The following is a 17,190-nucleotide window of genomic DNA, read 5'->3' as shown; positions in this document are numbered from 1 at the left end:
TCTGAACAGAATCTGAAATAGGCTATTTTTAATCTACCATTATTACCTATTGGAAGTATCAGAGGTTTCGCTATTTACACAACAGAACATTTTTAATTAGATTTCAGATGACTATCTAGTTTTGTAAATGTTATCATTGTATTTAAGTGCCATTGATAATAATTGATTTATTATCAATGATAATCAATAATAATCAATTTCCTTCCACCATTACACCCCATTGTAGACGACATATTGCAATGCACTAAAGACAAAATGTAACATGGTGATATTAAATAAATATAAAAAGAATACGATGTGACTAAAGACTGACTCATGAAAGGAAGTTTTCTTGATACTGTAACTATACTGTTTCAACATTATATAATAATAATCAGTGTCTTTGTGTACCCATTGGCTTTCCATAGTGGGCGGGGCTACTGGACGCTGCCGATTCACAGTAAAGGAGAGAGAGAAAGAAAGAAAGAGAGAGAGAGAGACTGAAAGAGCAGCACAGTTGGCTGAATTTTAGGAAATGCTTCTTCTCTACGGTAAAGGTAAGCTGAACAGAATGCTCTTTTTTCATAGGAAAACTTTACTTCAGTTGGACATTAAATAAAGTTACAGAGCAACTTTTTGTTGGTGGTTTATTCGGTTTCCCAATTTTGCACTTTTTTAACATTTCATGCAAAAAAAATAAAAAAATAATAATTACCTGTGTTGGTGGTTATCACGCATGCGCGAGAATATAATGGCTGTAGTACTGCTGCAGCACCTAAAGAAACTGCTCTGTGCCACCTTTTTGTTTCCTGTTGTTCTCATAATAATCATACTTCAAACCCAGCCAAGACAGACAGACAGACAGATAGAGAGACAGACAGATAGATAGATAGATAGACAGACAGATAGATAGACAGACAGACAGATAGACAGACAGACAGATAGACAGACAGACAGATAGATAGATAGACAGACAGACAGATAGACAGACAGACAGATAGATAGACAGACAGATAGATAGATAGATAGATAGATAGATAGATAGATAGATAGACATACAGACAGATAGATAGAAGGAGTACAAAAGTTCTTGGTTTTATACCTACTTTACTTAATTCTCTCAATTAATATATTTTATTTCTTGTAATAAGTTTTTGTTGTCTCTAAACATGTAAATAACACAAATGTATCTAGAGATACCACAATACATTTCTCACAGCAAACATTGTCTCACTGAGATTGTAATTAGTTTGAAATGTTGAGATAACGAGCTTGAGGTCTACTTAAATTCACCGGTACGTCACGCATAGATCTCTGGGAATGTAGTTATAGGCATAAGCATCAGAGCTCTGTTAGATGCGGAAGATGCATGGCATATCTTTATTACCTTTTTATTATAATTGTACTTCTTGGGACGCTCGTCACTGACAATTTGTTACCGCATTTTTCTCTTTAGTTAACAGATGCCACCCACAACAATCAGAAGACTTTCCTGACATATAAATGTGTTTCCCCACAGTGAAACCCTAACGCTTTGCTGGCAGGATGTCCTCCATAGATCCCTATCAGTACATTGTAGTAAGTTCACTCTTGTATTTTGGAGGGAGGTTTTTGTTCTGTTTTGAAAGTGATATTGTTCAAACATTTTTCTTTCCCGGTTCACTGGATGGACTGAAATGTGATTCATATCTGCATTACCTGTCATTTAACAGTTCATTTCTCTAGAATTGATTAAACCTGGCCGTATCTGTTTACTATGGAATTGGAGAAATTATAGGAATGGGTCACATCTACAAAGCCCAGATGTTGATATGTATAAAAAAAATCCTATCCAGGTCTATAAAAATTCAGTTTATATGTTTTTTCACAACTGCGTGAACACAAACACATCATTGTCTGTTTCTCTTGGGTGGGTGCTCCTGTATGAATGTCCCTTGTGTCACTTGCTAGTCACTGATATAAGTGTTTTGTGTTGTCAGGTTCAACATCAATATTCTCACAGGTTCAGAGTGACTGTGGTGAGAGCGGAAAATGTAACGAAAGGCGCGCTTGGGGACTTGTGTGAGTGTAGACTTTGTTTTGTTAGCATCTGCCTTTACAGCAAACTCTTGCGTATTATGAAGCATACATTGTGTTTCTCTTTGTGAACAGTGGACACACCAGACCCGTATGTAGAGCTTTCAATCCCAACTGCTCCTGAATCGAGAAAAAGAACACGTCACATAGACAATGACATCCATCCAAAGTGGAACGAAACCTTTGAGTTTCTTCTGGACCCCCAACAGGAGAATGTGCTGGAGGTGAAAAATTTATTACTGAATATATCGCTAGATTTCAGTAATCAGATCTAATAGTATCTAACTGTATACCACAGCACTTGAATTCTCAGTTCTGGTTCATCAGAAGGTGTTGATTAATTTAGCTTAAAGGCGAAATTGGCAGTAGAATGGTCAGCATACTATTGCGGTGCTCCATTTTATATGTCATTCACAGTGACCTGCATAATTGAAAGCTGATAATAAAAAGAGCTTTAATGAATAAATTAACCAATAATAGTAAATGTTATTAAATGGATGGCAGTATGTATTTTTTCTTTAATCAATAGAAATGTGTATTTGGAAATGCAAAATTTCAGTGATAAAAGCGAAATAAACCTCTTTATTGTGGTAGTGGCACTCAGTTTCAGCCTGGGTTTCGTCACATCACCACAACAGTTGTTATTTCTATACAAAAGCACACACTGTTCTGTTTTACTCATTTTCTAATTATCATCAGGTCACAGATTCAGCCGTAATGTGGATTAGCACTGATTTAGTGATGATTTTAATGCCAGTCTTCCTTTGTCATCACACTCTCCTTTCTCACCTTAAAGATAACTTTAATGGATGCCAACTATGTCATGGATGAGACTCTGGGCACAGCTACATATGCAGTTAACAACGTGAAAGTAGGACAGATAGAGATGGTGACTCTGTCTATTGGAAAGGTAAGCTAATGCTTATGCATGGTTGAGATTGTAATGTTTAAATTTGTAATGCAGTGCTAAGTGGGGAATGAATAAAATGTTATCAGTCAGCCCCCCCAAATGTTATCAGTCAGCAGACGTATGTTTTAACCCTGAATCTATAGCTGAACTACATGGTTAAGTCACACATCCACTTTAAAGCATGTTACCTTTTTATCATCTGAAACAGATTTGATTATGTGTCCGTTTAACCTCTATGCTTTTGTTATATATAAATAGAGCTGTACTCATGACTTTCTTAAGAATGTGTTAATGCCAAATATATGCATTTCATATTCTGTATCTAAATTAGGGTTAACATCGATAATAGCTTATGTCTGCACCTGGGCATACTGTACCTGAATATAGCTTTAACACTGTGCTGGAGGATTCAATAACAATATAATCTTAACAAATAATCAGTAACATGTAGAGGTGGATGACATAAGCGTGTTGCGAAACCTTGGAAAAAGGCAAGAATGTGAAGTACTAACACATTCTAAAGTATGAAGTATGAGGGTTAGGGGGCCAAACTGGAGGTTTCTCAAAACATTTTTCTCATAAGGTCTTTCTTCTGGCGGGTGTAATATAGTTAAAATTTCATTAAGCAATACTTTGGTCAAAAATGAAACAACAATAAAACCAAAATTTTTCCACTTATTGCTAATGTAGTTAGGCATGTTTTTGTGTCTGAAGTTTCCTTTATTGGTTTTCCACTAGCATTATGAGAATAACCTAGGGATACGCTAATAGAGGAAAGTTAGTGAAGGGAATTAGAGTGACACCAGTGAGGGGATTTACCCAGCGCAAACTTAAATTTTTTATTTCCTGCTGTTTTTTTTTTTTTTACCGGTCTTGTGACTGTTAAAGAGGAATAGTGAATATACCATGCTTTTTGTTACTGCCAGCAATGCATGCAAATTCAGAAGGTAGAATTTCCATAATAATAAATTACTATTATTTTCTATCACCAGACTACAAAGGTGCACCTGGAGATGTCATTAGAAGTCTGGTAAGTGCACCAGTCTCCTCAGAAAAGCGAGCCTTTGTTTAAAATTATTGCCTTGCTGTGTTTTTAACAACCACCTTTCTTGCTGTAGTTCCTCCACTGATCTGCGCTTCAGTATGGCCCTGTGTGACCAGGAGAAGATGTTCAGGGAGATGCGTAGGGACAGAGTAATGCTAGGTATCAAAAAATTCCTTGACATGGAAAAACCACGCTTCCTGCCCACCTCAAAGAATGAGGTGAGTTCTAGTCATTTATACTTTTCTCTCCCAATCCAGAAAAAAATGCACACAGATCACCCCATTTTTAAAATTTTTTGGAACTTATAAACCTATGGAAAGGGTCCCGTAGAATTGAAACATACACACCCACATAGACAACAGATATAAGTAAATCTGGAGCCTATACCAGGTGTGTGCCAATCACAGGGCATGATCACACACACATGCACATACCCACTCACACAGAGTTTTGGATTATCCTACGTTGCAGGTCTTTGGTCTGGGGAGGAAACCAGAGTAGACGGGGGGAACCCCAAAGCACAGGGAGAACATGCAAACGCATGTTCAAACGCCCAACCCTGGAATCAAACGCCCAACCCTGGAGGTTTTAACCATTTAGCCACCATGTCCACCACAATGCATTATCTCTAACAACAAGTTTGTATTAATTGTTACCATGCCTTGGCTGTGTGCAGGTTCCCACCATCGCAATAGTGGGATCAGGAGGGGGTTTCCGAGCCATGGTGGGCTTCTCTGGGGTGATGAAGGCTCTGTACGAGTCTGGAGTGCTGGACTGTGCTACTTATGTTGCAGGACTTTCTGGATCAACATGGTCTGTATATGAATCTGTATTTTTTTTCTCATTCACTTTCTCTACCTTTTTCCATCCATCCACTTTTCCATTAATTTATCAATTCATCAATCAAGCTTTTGAAATTCTCTAAAAAAAAGTCACCTTTTTACACCAACTAACATCATATATTTAAATACATATTACACATTGTTCAGTCAATCTGTGAGAGCATTCTACTGGCTGTGACACTCTCCGATCATTAATGGACCTGTTTGCATAGGTACATGTCCTCACTATACTCACACCCCGAGTTTCCTGAGAAAGGCCCCCGAGACATCAATCAGGAGCTGATGAAGAGTGTGAGCAGCAGTCCACTCAAACTGCTGATGCCACAGCACATCAAACGCTACATTAAAGCACTGTGGAAGAAGAAAGCAAGCGGCCAGCCTGTCACTTTTACCGACATCTTTGGCATGCTCATCGGAGAGACGCTTATACCGGGGGTGAGCAGGCTATACACACTTATGTGCACATGCAGAAATTAAAGCTTTATGATCAAATGTATTAACTTGATGGAAACTGGACCTAGTTTAAGTTAAGAAGTCAACAACACACTTAAAAAGACATCATTTGGGTCTCTAGTCACAGAAAAAGTTTGCATTAAACAATTAAGATACCAAATCAAATTTGAGTTAAATTATTTAAATTCCCAAAATGTAATTATCTGATTTTGTGCCACACCTCCTACTAGAGTCTAACACTCACCTGGTCAGATTTTTAATACTATAAACATTATGAGATCTATACTAGCAACAGTGTTAATATTCTTGAAACACTGAAACACCCATCCTGACTACGGTGCCAGGCACACTGAAGGAAGCCCATATCTCTGAAAGAAAAACACAGTGTCCTGCTTTCAAAGGTTTGGATTTCAAAATCAGCTAGAAGCCAGAAAAGAGGTTGTTCTTGACCTTGGAGAATTCTAATCTTTTAACAATTGTAAAAATATTTTTTCTGTGTGTGTGTGTGTGTGTTACAGCGGATGGACATGTCACTGAGCTCCTTGCAGGACAAGGTGAATCTTGGTCAGTCTCCTTTGCCTTTGTTCACCTGTCTGCATGTCAAACCCAATGTCTCTGAGCTCATGTTTGCTGGTAAGAACATGCTTCTTAAGTTTAAAATATTTTGTGAAAATTAGCTTCGAAAAGCATTTTTTCTCGTTATTACCCATTTATTTTCATTCTCTTGCTAACAAGTTACACAACAGTTTACCAGCAGATGCTTCATCATTTATTGCGTCATCACCATTAATTCAAGAATAACTTGGCAGGTCAAAAAGTCAGTATTCATGCAATTGGAGTTTCCTGTGCTCAGGGTCGAGCTCATGCTGCATGGTGGCACCAGCTAAACACATTTGCTTAAATTTGTATAGCTCACAACACAGATATGCAAAGCCTGCTCATGATCAGCATAGATGTATTGACATACTACTGATCTGTCATGGAGGTAGTGACAACTCTTTCACCGATTGTAGTGAAAGTGACCTTCTAACAGGGTAGTTTGTGACACATGACATTTTTGACTAAACAAAGCAGACTGTTAGACGTTATAGCAGGCATCTCATGATCATTTTAGAGATGTTTCATTTCAGGTTGAAAATAAACTATGAAACTGACTGAAGATTTCTGAGAATATAAACCAGTTGAAACTTCCTGTTAATTCTCTACACGCTTTCCCCAATAACAGACTGGGTGGAGTTTAGCCCTTATGAGATTGGCATGGCAAAATATGGCACCTTCATGGCCCCGGAGTTCTTTGGCAGCAAGTTCTTCATGGGCAGCGTTGTGAAAAAGTGTGAGGAGAACCCACTACATTTCCTAATGGGTAAGATAACAAGGAAAGAAATTTTTACATTACAAAAATGCTATGATGTTGTTTTATAATTAGATCTCATTCGATGCCTCATCCTCAGCCTGTAACCTTTTGTGTTACCGCCAGAATTATTGGGATCCTTCAGGAGAATAGAAATAAAACTTTATATAAAACAATCCTCCTTCAACAAAAGACGTTCTTGTTAAAGCATCAATTTAAAAAAAATAATTAGTACTTTTATTTTTATAAAATATAAATATAAATTATAAAACAAAAAATATTTAAAAAATCCAATTAAACATGCTTTTTAATACATAGAAACCACGTTGACTATAAATGAAATGCCTGTGTGAAATATCCTTTCACATGATATACCACCTATATCTATATATCTATATCTATATCTATATCTCTATCTATATATATATATATCTCTATATATATATACACACATCTATATCTATACATATACCGATACATATATATATCCCTATATCTATACATATACACACACCCATCTCTCTCTCATATATAAAAATAAATAAAATCTCTATATCTATCTATCTATACACACATATCTCTCTCTATATATCTATATCTTTACATACATACATACACACACATATATATACACACACCTATCTATCTCTATATATCCACCTATATATATACCTATATCTCTATATACACCTATATCTATACCTATATCCCTATATACACCTATATATAGATATATATATATCTCTCTACATATACATATATATATATATATATATATACACACACCTATCTATCTATCTATCTATCTATCTATCTATCTCCCTATATCTATATACACATATACATCCCTATATCTATACATATATACACACACACCTATATCTCTATATATAGCTATACATATATACACACACCTATATCTCTATATATAGCTATACATATATACACACACCTCTCTAGCTATATCTCTATCTATATATACACACACACATATATCTAGCTATATATATATATATATCTATCTATCTATCAGAAAAAACACAGAGCATAAAGGATATAGAAAATACATAAGCAGTCAAATAAATGTATACATAAGCAGGTAATTGTCACGATGCAGGACAAAGGCGAGTGAGGATCCAAATGCAGATTTTAAAGTTTTACTCATCCAAAACACAAAAAACAGCTGAACAGACAGAACAAGGCAGCAAACAGGGCTAACAGGCACACCAACATCCAACATGCAAAAACGACCAACACCAGGGAAGTGAACAAACAGAGTATATATAGCTGACAGGAACCAATGACAAAGCAGAGACAATCAGAGACAAAGACAACACACCTGAGGAGATGAATGAGTACAATTAATGTCCATGGAAACAAAAGAGTGGGCGGAGCAAACAATTAGCCACAGGGAAAGACAGCAGACAGAAACAGGACAGAAACACAGACAGACTCATTACAGTAATACTGAAGTAACACTTTGGAACCCATGACAAATATTTGCCATGTGTCAGTACTGTTACATGACATAATCAGGTAATGGAATTAGGTAATGTTTTGAACATTAGGGGGAACAGGAATTGCAAGAATATTGCAAAATATTCTGTAGAATTTACTTGTAAGAAAGGTCACCTGGCTGACTGAACAGAGTGGAATAGGATAGAAGAATTTGCTTGTCGTTGTACATTACAGCACAGTGAAATTATTTTCTTCGCATTTTGCTGCTTGTTAAGAAGCAGATAGGGTTAAGACCTTGTTCGGCATGAAATGGAAAAGCCCTGGATGAGAGCGTAATATATGTGTGTGTGTGTGTTATAGGTGTGTGGGGAAGCGCTTTCTCCATCCTGTTTAATCGGGTCATTGGAGTGAAGGAGACTACTGGCTGCAGCAGCACTATGGAGGAGGAGCTCGGTACAACTTCTTGTCCTTTTTGTTATAACATTTATCTAATCCTCACAAAGAAAACAGAACATGATTACATCTTTCTCTCTGGTTTAATTGCACATATTTGCGCTCTAGTAAATGACACCTTTGTTTCTATACTAAACAGTGGGTGTGATTAAAGTTTTGATTCCTTTCTCACTCTAAGAGTGTGGGTGATAAATTCAGTTTACACATTAGTTTAGACTCGCTTCTCACACATACATGCACAAGCTAATGTAGCAAACCATTTGAATTGTAAATGTAAAAAAAAGATCAGCATGTTCAGCATCACTGAACTGATACCACCATATCTGTATGTTTAAAGTGCAGTCTGTGTAGTGCAATATCTCCAAAAAAGATTAAATATTTGCTGGTGTCTCCAAAGAAGGTTTCATATTTCATATTTTAATATTTATGTACCAAAGCATATAGAATGAAAACTAAAAAGAAGTAAGAGCTGAAGTTGTAAGAGTAGAGAACTTGTATGCAGATATTTACTTTAAGCTGTTTTGTTTTTTAATATTTTCAGAGCAAATTAAACCAGAGCACATTCTTGGAAATGACACAACAGATAACGATGAGGAATTGCGCAGGAGTGAGTCACTTTTATACTTCTCTCATTTACACAAATTCACCCTTCCCTTTACTGAGCTACAGTTAGCAAACTTTTACTATTTTGTCATTCTCTTTTTATCACTTTTTTTTACCATGAATTGTTTTTCATTTTGGGGGGCACGGTGGCTTAGTGGTTAGCACGTTCGCCTCACACCTCCAGGGTTGGGGGTTTCGATTCCCGCCTCCACCTTGTGTGTGTGGAGTTTGCATGTTCTCCCCGTGCCTCGGGGGTTTCCTCCGGGTACTCCGTTTCCTCCCCCGGTCCAAAGACATGCATGGTAGGTTGATTGGCATCTCTGGAAAATTGTCCGTAGTGTGTGATTGCGTGAGTGAATGAGAGTGTGTGTGTGTGCCCTGCGATGGGTTGGCACTCTGTCCAGGGTGTATCCTGCCTTGGTGCCCGATGACGCCTGAGATAGGCACAGGCTGCCCGTGACCCGAGGTAGTTCGGATAAGCGGTAGAAAATGAATGAATGTTTTTCATTTTTCTTTATATTTTTTTGTCTTGCTCCTTCCTTTTTCCCGTCTTTTTTTTCGATCTCTTTCTTTTTCATTTGTTCCTTACCTGTTTTCTTATTTTTTCACTCTTTCCATTTATTGTTATCTCTTCTCTTCCTCTTTTTCTTCCTCTCTTCTTCTTTCGTCTTCCTCTACCTGTCTCTCAGCGGGTACAGAGTCTTTAGAGGCGGAAGAAGAGCGGCAGCGTAATGCTCAGGCCAGCTGGGTGCAGCGAATGTTTAGCTCCATCGTGGGTGACACGTCACTGTTTAACACACGTGAAGGCCGTGCGGGAAAAGTGCACAACTTCATGCTGGGTCTAAATCTAAACACCTCTGTACCATTCACACCACGCCATTCTTTACAGCCACAGCTCTCTGTTGAGGATGAGGGGGATGCTGTCACAGGTACATGAACACACATGCTTATACACTTAGGTGTTTAGGTGAAAAGACTTGTGTTAGGTGTTTCGCTAGTGTTTAACATCAGCTTCTTCAGTTTACTGTCAATCTGTGAATTTATCCCTCTGTGATAACTGACTAATTCTGTTATGCAGACACGCTTGCTCTTCTGCATGCCACTGCAGGTTTGGCCCTAAGCACTGAGCTGTGCTGCTTTAGTGTGCAGCAATATATAAAGGCTTGTTTCAATGAGTCAGCTCCCAGTTTAGTGCCAGTTCCCAGTCACACTGAGGTGAGCAGAAAGTACAGTTAGTTCATGTGCAAAATGTTCAACACATTCTAAAACATGAGTGTGGAATTTTTAGACTACTTCAGACCTTTGGCTAGATTTAATGATAATGTGTAACAGTGTAGCCCATTATCCTGCGTGTGTTTTGCCAAGTTGATCTTTGATCAAAAGGAAGCTCGCTTTATAATCATGTTAATAATGTTTTTATAAATGTTTGTTAAGGAGCGATGAAGATTTTACTTAGAAAAGAGTATCTTTCTTTTTTTATATATAATCAGTGGAATCAATGGAAGAGACTTTAACATCATTCCTTCACTGGGACTGACGGGTACTGAGGCCATGCCTCCTTTACAAGGACTGACGGGCACTGAGGCCATGCCTCCTTTACAGGGACTAACGGGTACTGAGGCCATGCCTCCTTTACAAGGACTGACGGGCACTGAGGCCATGCCTCCTTTACAGGGACTAACGGGTACTGAGGCCATGCCTCCTTTACAGGGACTGACGGGAACTGAGGCCATGCCTCCTTTACAGGGACTGACAGGTACTGAGGCCATGCCTCCTTTACAGGGACTGACAGGTACTGAGGCCATGCCTCCTTTACAGGGACTGACAGGTACTGAGGCCATGCCTCCTTTACAGGGACTGACGGGTACTGAGGCCATGCCTCCTTTACAGGGACTGACAGGTACTGAGGCCATGCCTGCTTTACAGGGACTAACGGGTACTGAGGCCATGCCTCCTTTACAGGGACTGACAGGTACTGAGGCCATGCCTCCTTTACAGGGACTGACGGGTACTGAGGCCATGCCTCCTTTACAGGGACTGATGGGTACTGAGGCCATGCCTCCTTTACAGGGACTGTCGGGTACCGAGGCCATGCCTCCTTTACAGGGACTGACGGGAACTGAGGCAATGCCTCCTTTACAGGGACTGACAGTTACTGAGGCCATGCCTCCTTTACAAGGACTGACAGGTACTGAGGCCACAACCCCTTTACTGTGACTGAGGGGTATTGAGGCTACACCCCATTTACTAGAACTGATACTGGTACCAAGGTCATGCCCTCTTCACTCAGACTGAATGTGCACGAATCTACACCCCCTTTCTTGAGAGGGCTTGAGGCCATACCCCCTTTCGTGTAACTGAGAGGAACTGAGGCCATGCCTCATTGACTGGACCTGACAAATAGGCCTGTCTGAGGCCAAACCCCCTGTTCTGGGAACGACAGGTACTGAGGCCACACCCCATGTACTGGGAGTGATAGTACTGGTAATGATGCCCCACTCCTGTTCTGGGACCAACAGTTACTGAGGCCACACACCCTGTACTGGGAGTGACATGTAATGAGGTCACACCCCCTTTATGGGACCAACAGGTACTGGGAGTAACAAGTATTGAGGCTGGGTTTCCTTCACTGTAACTGACAGAAACAAATGAAGACTTGAGGTCCAGAAGATTGATTATTCATGCTCTCTCCTCAAAGAGTTCATCATAACTGATCACATGTTAAAGTCCTTACAGATATACTTTCCTTGTAGATCCCAATGAGTTTGTTCATATCTACGAGCCTCTGGATGTAAAGAGTAAGAAGATTCATGTGGTGGATAGTGGGCTGACCTTTAACCTGCCCTACCCCTTAATCCTGCGACCCCAGCGTGGTGTGGATCTCATCATATCTTTTGATTTCTCAGCCAGGCCGAGTGATTCCAGTCCTCCTTTTAAGGTCAGTGTGGAAAATAGTCAGATTGGTGCAGAACAGAGAATGTTAAACATTTTTACATAATGTGTTTTGTAAATGAGAACAGGTTTGTGTTATTAAGTCAGCAGTGGAACAGTGAAGGTTGTTATAACAGCAGAGTTATACAACACTGAATCTATATACAGTATATAAATCTAGGTATGATGGTCTGGTGTCCACAGACTTTTGGCAATATAGTGTAGCTGCATATTATAAATAATTTAATATGATTGTATCTTATTACTGTTTCAAGCATTTAATATGATACTGAGACGTATCTTTTCTCTCAGGAGCTTTTGTTGGCTGAGAAATGGGCACGAATGAACAAGTTGCCTTTCCCTAAGATCGATGTGAAGGTGTTCGATCGTGAGGGTCTGCAGGAATGTTATGTGTTCAAGCCCAGACCAGAAGAGAAACACTGCCCTACTGTTATCCACTTCGTCCTGGCCAACATCCGCTTCAGGGAGTTCAAGGCTCCCGGTGAGGACAAAATAAAACAAACATTTTCTATGGAACTATATGTAACCATATTCTTTGTGTTAATTTAGTGTGTACACACTGAGAAATTCACCAATATAGTGCATTATTAATACATACTACAATTGCTGAAAGTGTTAAAAGTGATGTAAAAGATTTTCTCTCTAGTTTTCTCTCAATTCTTCACCTGTCATTTCCCATCCACCTGACTGCTCATTTAATCATGGGATATCTATTGTGACGTCTTACACATGTTTTCTTTGAGATACATGAATCCAGCTAGCCACATATTTTTTAAACTGCTTCTCATATTGTTTTACAGGGCAGCATTAAACACACCCTTATTAGAGAGTGCTGTCTGCCTTGTTCTGCATACAAAAGTTCACACACACACACACCCAGTTGGTGTTACTGTGATTGACACTGGTTGGCACTGCTTTTGTGTATTGTCTTTTGTGTATTGTCTTGCATTTTTTTGTTTGCACTGTTTTTTGTCCTGCACTGTCTTTCTGTCTTGTCTTTTGTCCTGCACTGTTTTCACCAGGTTGCACAGATGCACTTTATGTGGCTAGGACTAACTTACTAAGTCCTTAGCTCTGTCTTTGTTCTATGTAGCACCATGGTCCTGGAGAAAGTCATCCATCCCATCTAGAGAGCTGTAAAGCTTTCTGGTCAATCAAAAACACTGCAGTTTTACCAGAAGCAAGATGACTGTAGAATCAAGAGACTACAGACTATAGTCAAAGAGATGGTTTATTGTCTACAAAGAGTTAAGTTTAAACATAATATGAATACGGTCGACTTTTACACTGGATAGTCTCAAGACCATATAATTAATGCTCAAGGCTAAAATAACATAACATGTTTATAAAAATAAACAGTGACGGCATCATGACAAAAGCATCACGAGTGAACAAAGAACAGACATACGTATGCATCATGAGGCAAAGGTAAAATAGGATTGCTTTCTTGGCTCCCGGCCATGGATGGCTGTGCCATTGTTGGGATTTGAAATCACGATCTCTGAACAATTTGGCACACATATTTCTGTTGCATCAATTTAATAAAACACCAGTTTATATAATATGAAATAATCTTACACTTTCCAGTTAATCAGCTGAAAGCCAACCTTAAGATCATCTCACACTCTGCTCCCTTCTTCTTCTTCTTCCAGTTTGTAGTCCGGACTATAACCTCTAATGTTTTGTTCCTTGTCATTTGCTTACCTGTATCCTTTATGTTTAATTGTTGTTATAGTTATATTAAAGACTCTATATGCCATTTAATAATATAGATAACATGTACGTCTTTTTTTTCTGAAGGAGTTCCCAGGGAGACGGATAAGGAGAAGGAGTTTGCTGACTTTGACATATTTGATGATGCTGAGACTCCATATTCCACATTCAACTTCCAGTACTCAAATCAGGCATTCAAACAGCTGCATGACCTCATGGAGTTCAACACGCTCAACAACATTGAGGTCTGCTTTGTTCCTCATTCAGAAAGGAATATGTTAATACAGAGTTTACAGAACAACATACCTTAAATGTTATAGTATGTAGAAATGTAATATATAGCATAAGTAATAAATAAATAATAATATGAAGAATATTAAGTCATACTTTTTAATATGATGCCCTCTCATATTCATGATTGCTTTACAATAATTTTAATACATTCCATGCTAATCTAATGTGATATTTTAGATTTTTCTTATCCTATATGTAGTGGATTAGTCAAAATAATATAGTTTCTGAGGCTAATGTAGCAATAAGTAAAGAAATATTATAGCCTCCAGTTTACTATAGTGCAAAATGCCACACGCATACATTAACAGTTTTAGAAAATAGCAGAATAGGCTTTAGTTCAGAACAGCAATCACAGTGAAATTATCTAAACAATGGCTAATGTACTGTATAAACTTTGAGCCACACCTCCTACCAGAGCCTGTTGCTGTGGCAAAATAAAAAGCGACTATTCGCTGAGGAATAAAGTTATTTATCTGAGATTGAGGTAAATAAGTGAGGCCAAAGAGACAGACATGTCTTGGACAAAGTCTCACTGTAGAATTTGCTCTCTCTCTCTCTCTCTCTCTCTCTCTCTCTCTCTCTCTCTCTCTCTCTCTCTCTCTCTCTCTCTCTCTCTCTCTCTCTCTCTCTCTCTCTCTCTCTCTCTCTCTCTCCCTCTCTCTTTCTATCTCGCTCTATTTTCAGCTTATAAAAGACGCCATCAAAGACAGCATTCTTCAGAGGCGGATGAACCCGTCACGCTGCAATGTATCTCTTTCGCTCAATGAGATTGAAAACAAGAAGTTCCTGAAACGTGGCACAGGCAGCATAAAGAAGGGCACACCTAACAGATAAACACAGCGAGTGGATAAATCAGTGTCGGCTTCCTGAGAGTACGGATGTCGTATCAAATTTTGCTGGACAATAGATTAAAATGGAAATAAGTTAAAACAGCATAACTGGATACACTCTGTTACAGTGCAGTATTTGATAGACATTTTGACTTTTTTGGATGCTTTTAGCTTTTGATAGTATTGTTTACATGCACTTGTACCCCTTTTACCACATTTGTAAAGGTTTTAGCTGTCATTAACAAAAAGACAGATTGTGTAAAAAATACACACAAGGCTTGATTGTGTGAGAAATCTCCCCACACTCTAATGGTCAACAGACACTGATTAAGGCTGTAGTGTCACAGTGTCCAAACTCACTGTTCAAAATCGTATACTGTTCACTATGTAGTGCATAGTGATGTCTGAAAACATAGTTAGTGCACTCACAAAGTGAAATCCCACAGTACTCTGTGGTATGAATAAGGAATTTAAGAATATCCATCATGCACCAATGCAGTTTGACTTAAATTTAAAGAAGAGTATCAATCCTTTCTGCCAAAATGTCTTCCCAGTGTTTATATGTTGTAGTCTCGGGAAATAGTGTGTATAACCCATAATGCAATGCCATCATCTTACAATTAATCAAATTAATCACGAAAGGAAAAAATCTGTTATCAATAACATATAGCTAATATTAACTTATTTTATGTATTTTAATCAAGCCTGTAATGACAAACCTTGTGTGTTGTGTTGTTAGCCTTATCATGGTCTTAAATCCTGTCTACTGCTTAACCTCTTTCTGTTAGAGTGACTGATGGTAAATCTACACTTATGTTTTAAGATAACCAGCTGATTCACTGCCACACTTTACATTTTTTGAGCCATAAAGACCTGAGATTTTAAAGCTAGTCAAAGATGAAAAGATAAAAGTACACAGAGACACATACCTGTCCTCCCACAAAATGCCTGAATGGATAACAATAAAGTTATGGCATGACATGTCAGGTTGTGTAGACAGTCTACACACAGCTCCTGACTTCATGCACGCTTTCGAGTATCATAATGATGCCTAGCCATGAAATTCAAGTCTATTGTTTTAATTAGAACAAGATGTATTAATATAGTGGCTTTCCCGCACTTAAAAAGTAAATGTTCACGAGAGTCACTCTACTCACAGCGACTTTTATGTTTTTTCTGTGAAAAATCGAAGGCTCATAACTCAAGAGCTTAAGACTTATGTTTATTTTATGTCTCTATGAACTTTATAGTAAATTATACATTTGAAGTACATGACTGTACACTTAGCACTGGATAACACTAACAGTTGAATATGATAAATCCATATGCACTACACAATGAGAACTGTTTGTCTTCTTGGTTATGTAAACGGTTAGGTTACGTAGACTAATCATTCATTCTTTCATTTATTGACCAACAGTTAAGAAAATCTCTTCATGTGCTGGATATGCATCCTGGATTAAAGACTGCTAAAAATTTCTGCCTGATTCAATAGTATAATATTAAGTATATCATTTTATCCTGAATACTTATGTAACTATTTAAATTGTTATACTATAATAAAACTTCTGATAGCATCTTTATTTTTCTTTTGCAATCTCACTCTATTAAATCACTATTAAACCAGAAAGAGTTATAAACATAGTTTTTAGGGGATATTCAAATGTATCCAAGGACCGAAATATACATGCCATCTTAGATACTTATACATGCTATCTTACATACTTATACATGCTATCTGAGATACTTATACATGCTATCTGAGATACTTATACATGCTATCTGAGATACTTATACATGCTATCTGATATACATGCTATCTGAGATACTTACTGTATACATGCTATCTGAGATACTTATACATGCCATCTGAGATACTTATACATGCTATCTGAGATACTTATACAGTACATGCTATCTGATATACTTATACATGCTATCTGAGATACTTATACATGCTATCTTAGATACTTATACATGCTATCTGAGATACTTATACATGCTATCTGATATACATGCTATCTGAGATACTTACTGTATACATGCTATCTGAGATACTTATACATGCCATCTGAGATACTTATACATGCTATCTGAGATACTTATACAGTACATGCTATCTGATATACATGCTATCTGAGATACTTACTGTATACATGCTATCTGAGATACTTATACATGCCATCTGAGATACTTATACATGCTATCTGAGATACTTATACAGTACATGC

The 17,190-nt window shown here is 38.0% G+C and overlaps 1 protein-coding gene across 2 annotated transcripts; it reads left to right on the top strand.

The window, feature by feature from the left end:
- The first annotated feature begins 420 nt into the window (after positions 1 to 420).
- On the top strand, positions 421 to 16,536 carry pla2g4aa (phospholipase A2, group IVAa (cytosolic, calcium-dependent)). 2 transcript variants are annotated; one of them, XM_060888618.1, is made up of 18 exons: positions 421 to 536; positions 1,436 to 1,557; positions 1,959 to 2,040; positions 2,131 to 2,279; positions 2,852 to 2,965; positions 3,958 to 3,995; positions 4,084 to 4,228; positions 4,687 to 4,823; positions 5,065 to 5,287; positions 5,824 to 5,938; positions 6,531 to 6,668; positions 8,475 to 8,567; positions 9,109 to 9,174; positions 9,860 to 10,099; positions 11,924 to 12,108; positions 12,414 to 12,603; positions 13,923 to 14,080; positions 14,814 to 16,536. In XM_060888618.1, exons 2-18 carry the CDS (start codon positions 1,525 to 1,527, stop codon positions 14,961 to 14,963), a joined length of 2,256 nt encoding a protein of 751 aa, XP_060744601.1. In that variant the 5' UTR covers positions 421 to 536; positions 1,436 to 1,524; the 3' UTR covers positions 14,964 to 16,536. The 2 variants fall into 2 exon arrangements, with proteins under 2 accessions (XP_060744601.1, XP_060744603.1); XM_060888620.1 differs by having other exon boundaries at positions 453 to 536; positions 1,499 to 1,557.
- Positions 16,537 to 17,190: the final 654 nt, after the last annotated feature.

This window comes from Tachysurus vachellii, chromosome 15 (genome assembly GCF_030014155.1).
Source record: "Tachysurus vachellii isolate PV-2020 chromosome 15, HZAU_Pvac_v1, whole genome shotgun sequence".
NCBI classification, from domain to species: domain Eukaryota; kingdom Metazoa; phylum Chordata; class Actinopteri; order Siluriformes; family Bagridae; genus Tachysurus; species Tachysurus vachellii.
This window is presented reverse-complemented; position numbering and strand designations above follow the sequence as displayed.

Excerpts from the sequence above, each read along its gene's own strand:
- pla2g4aa (XM_060888618.1), top strand. The coding sequence starts at position 1,525 with ATGTCCTCCATAGATCCCTATCAGTACATTGTA. Across the intron at positions 6,669-8,474 it reads CCCACTACATTTCCTAATGG|GTGTGTGGGGAAGCGCTTTC; the intron begins GTAAGATAACAA and ends TGTGTGTTATAG. Across the intron at positions 8,568-9,108 it reads CACTATGGAGGAGGAGCTCG|AGCAAATTAAACCAGAGCAC; the intron begins GTACAACTTCTT and ends TAATATTTTCAG.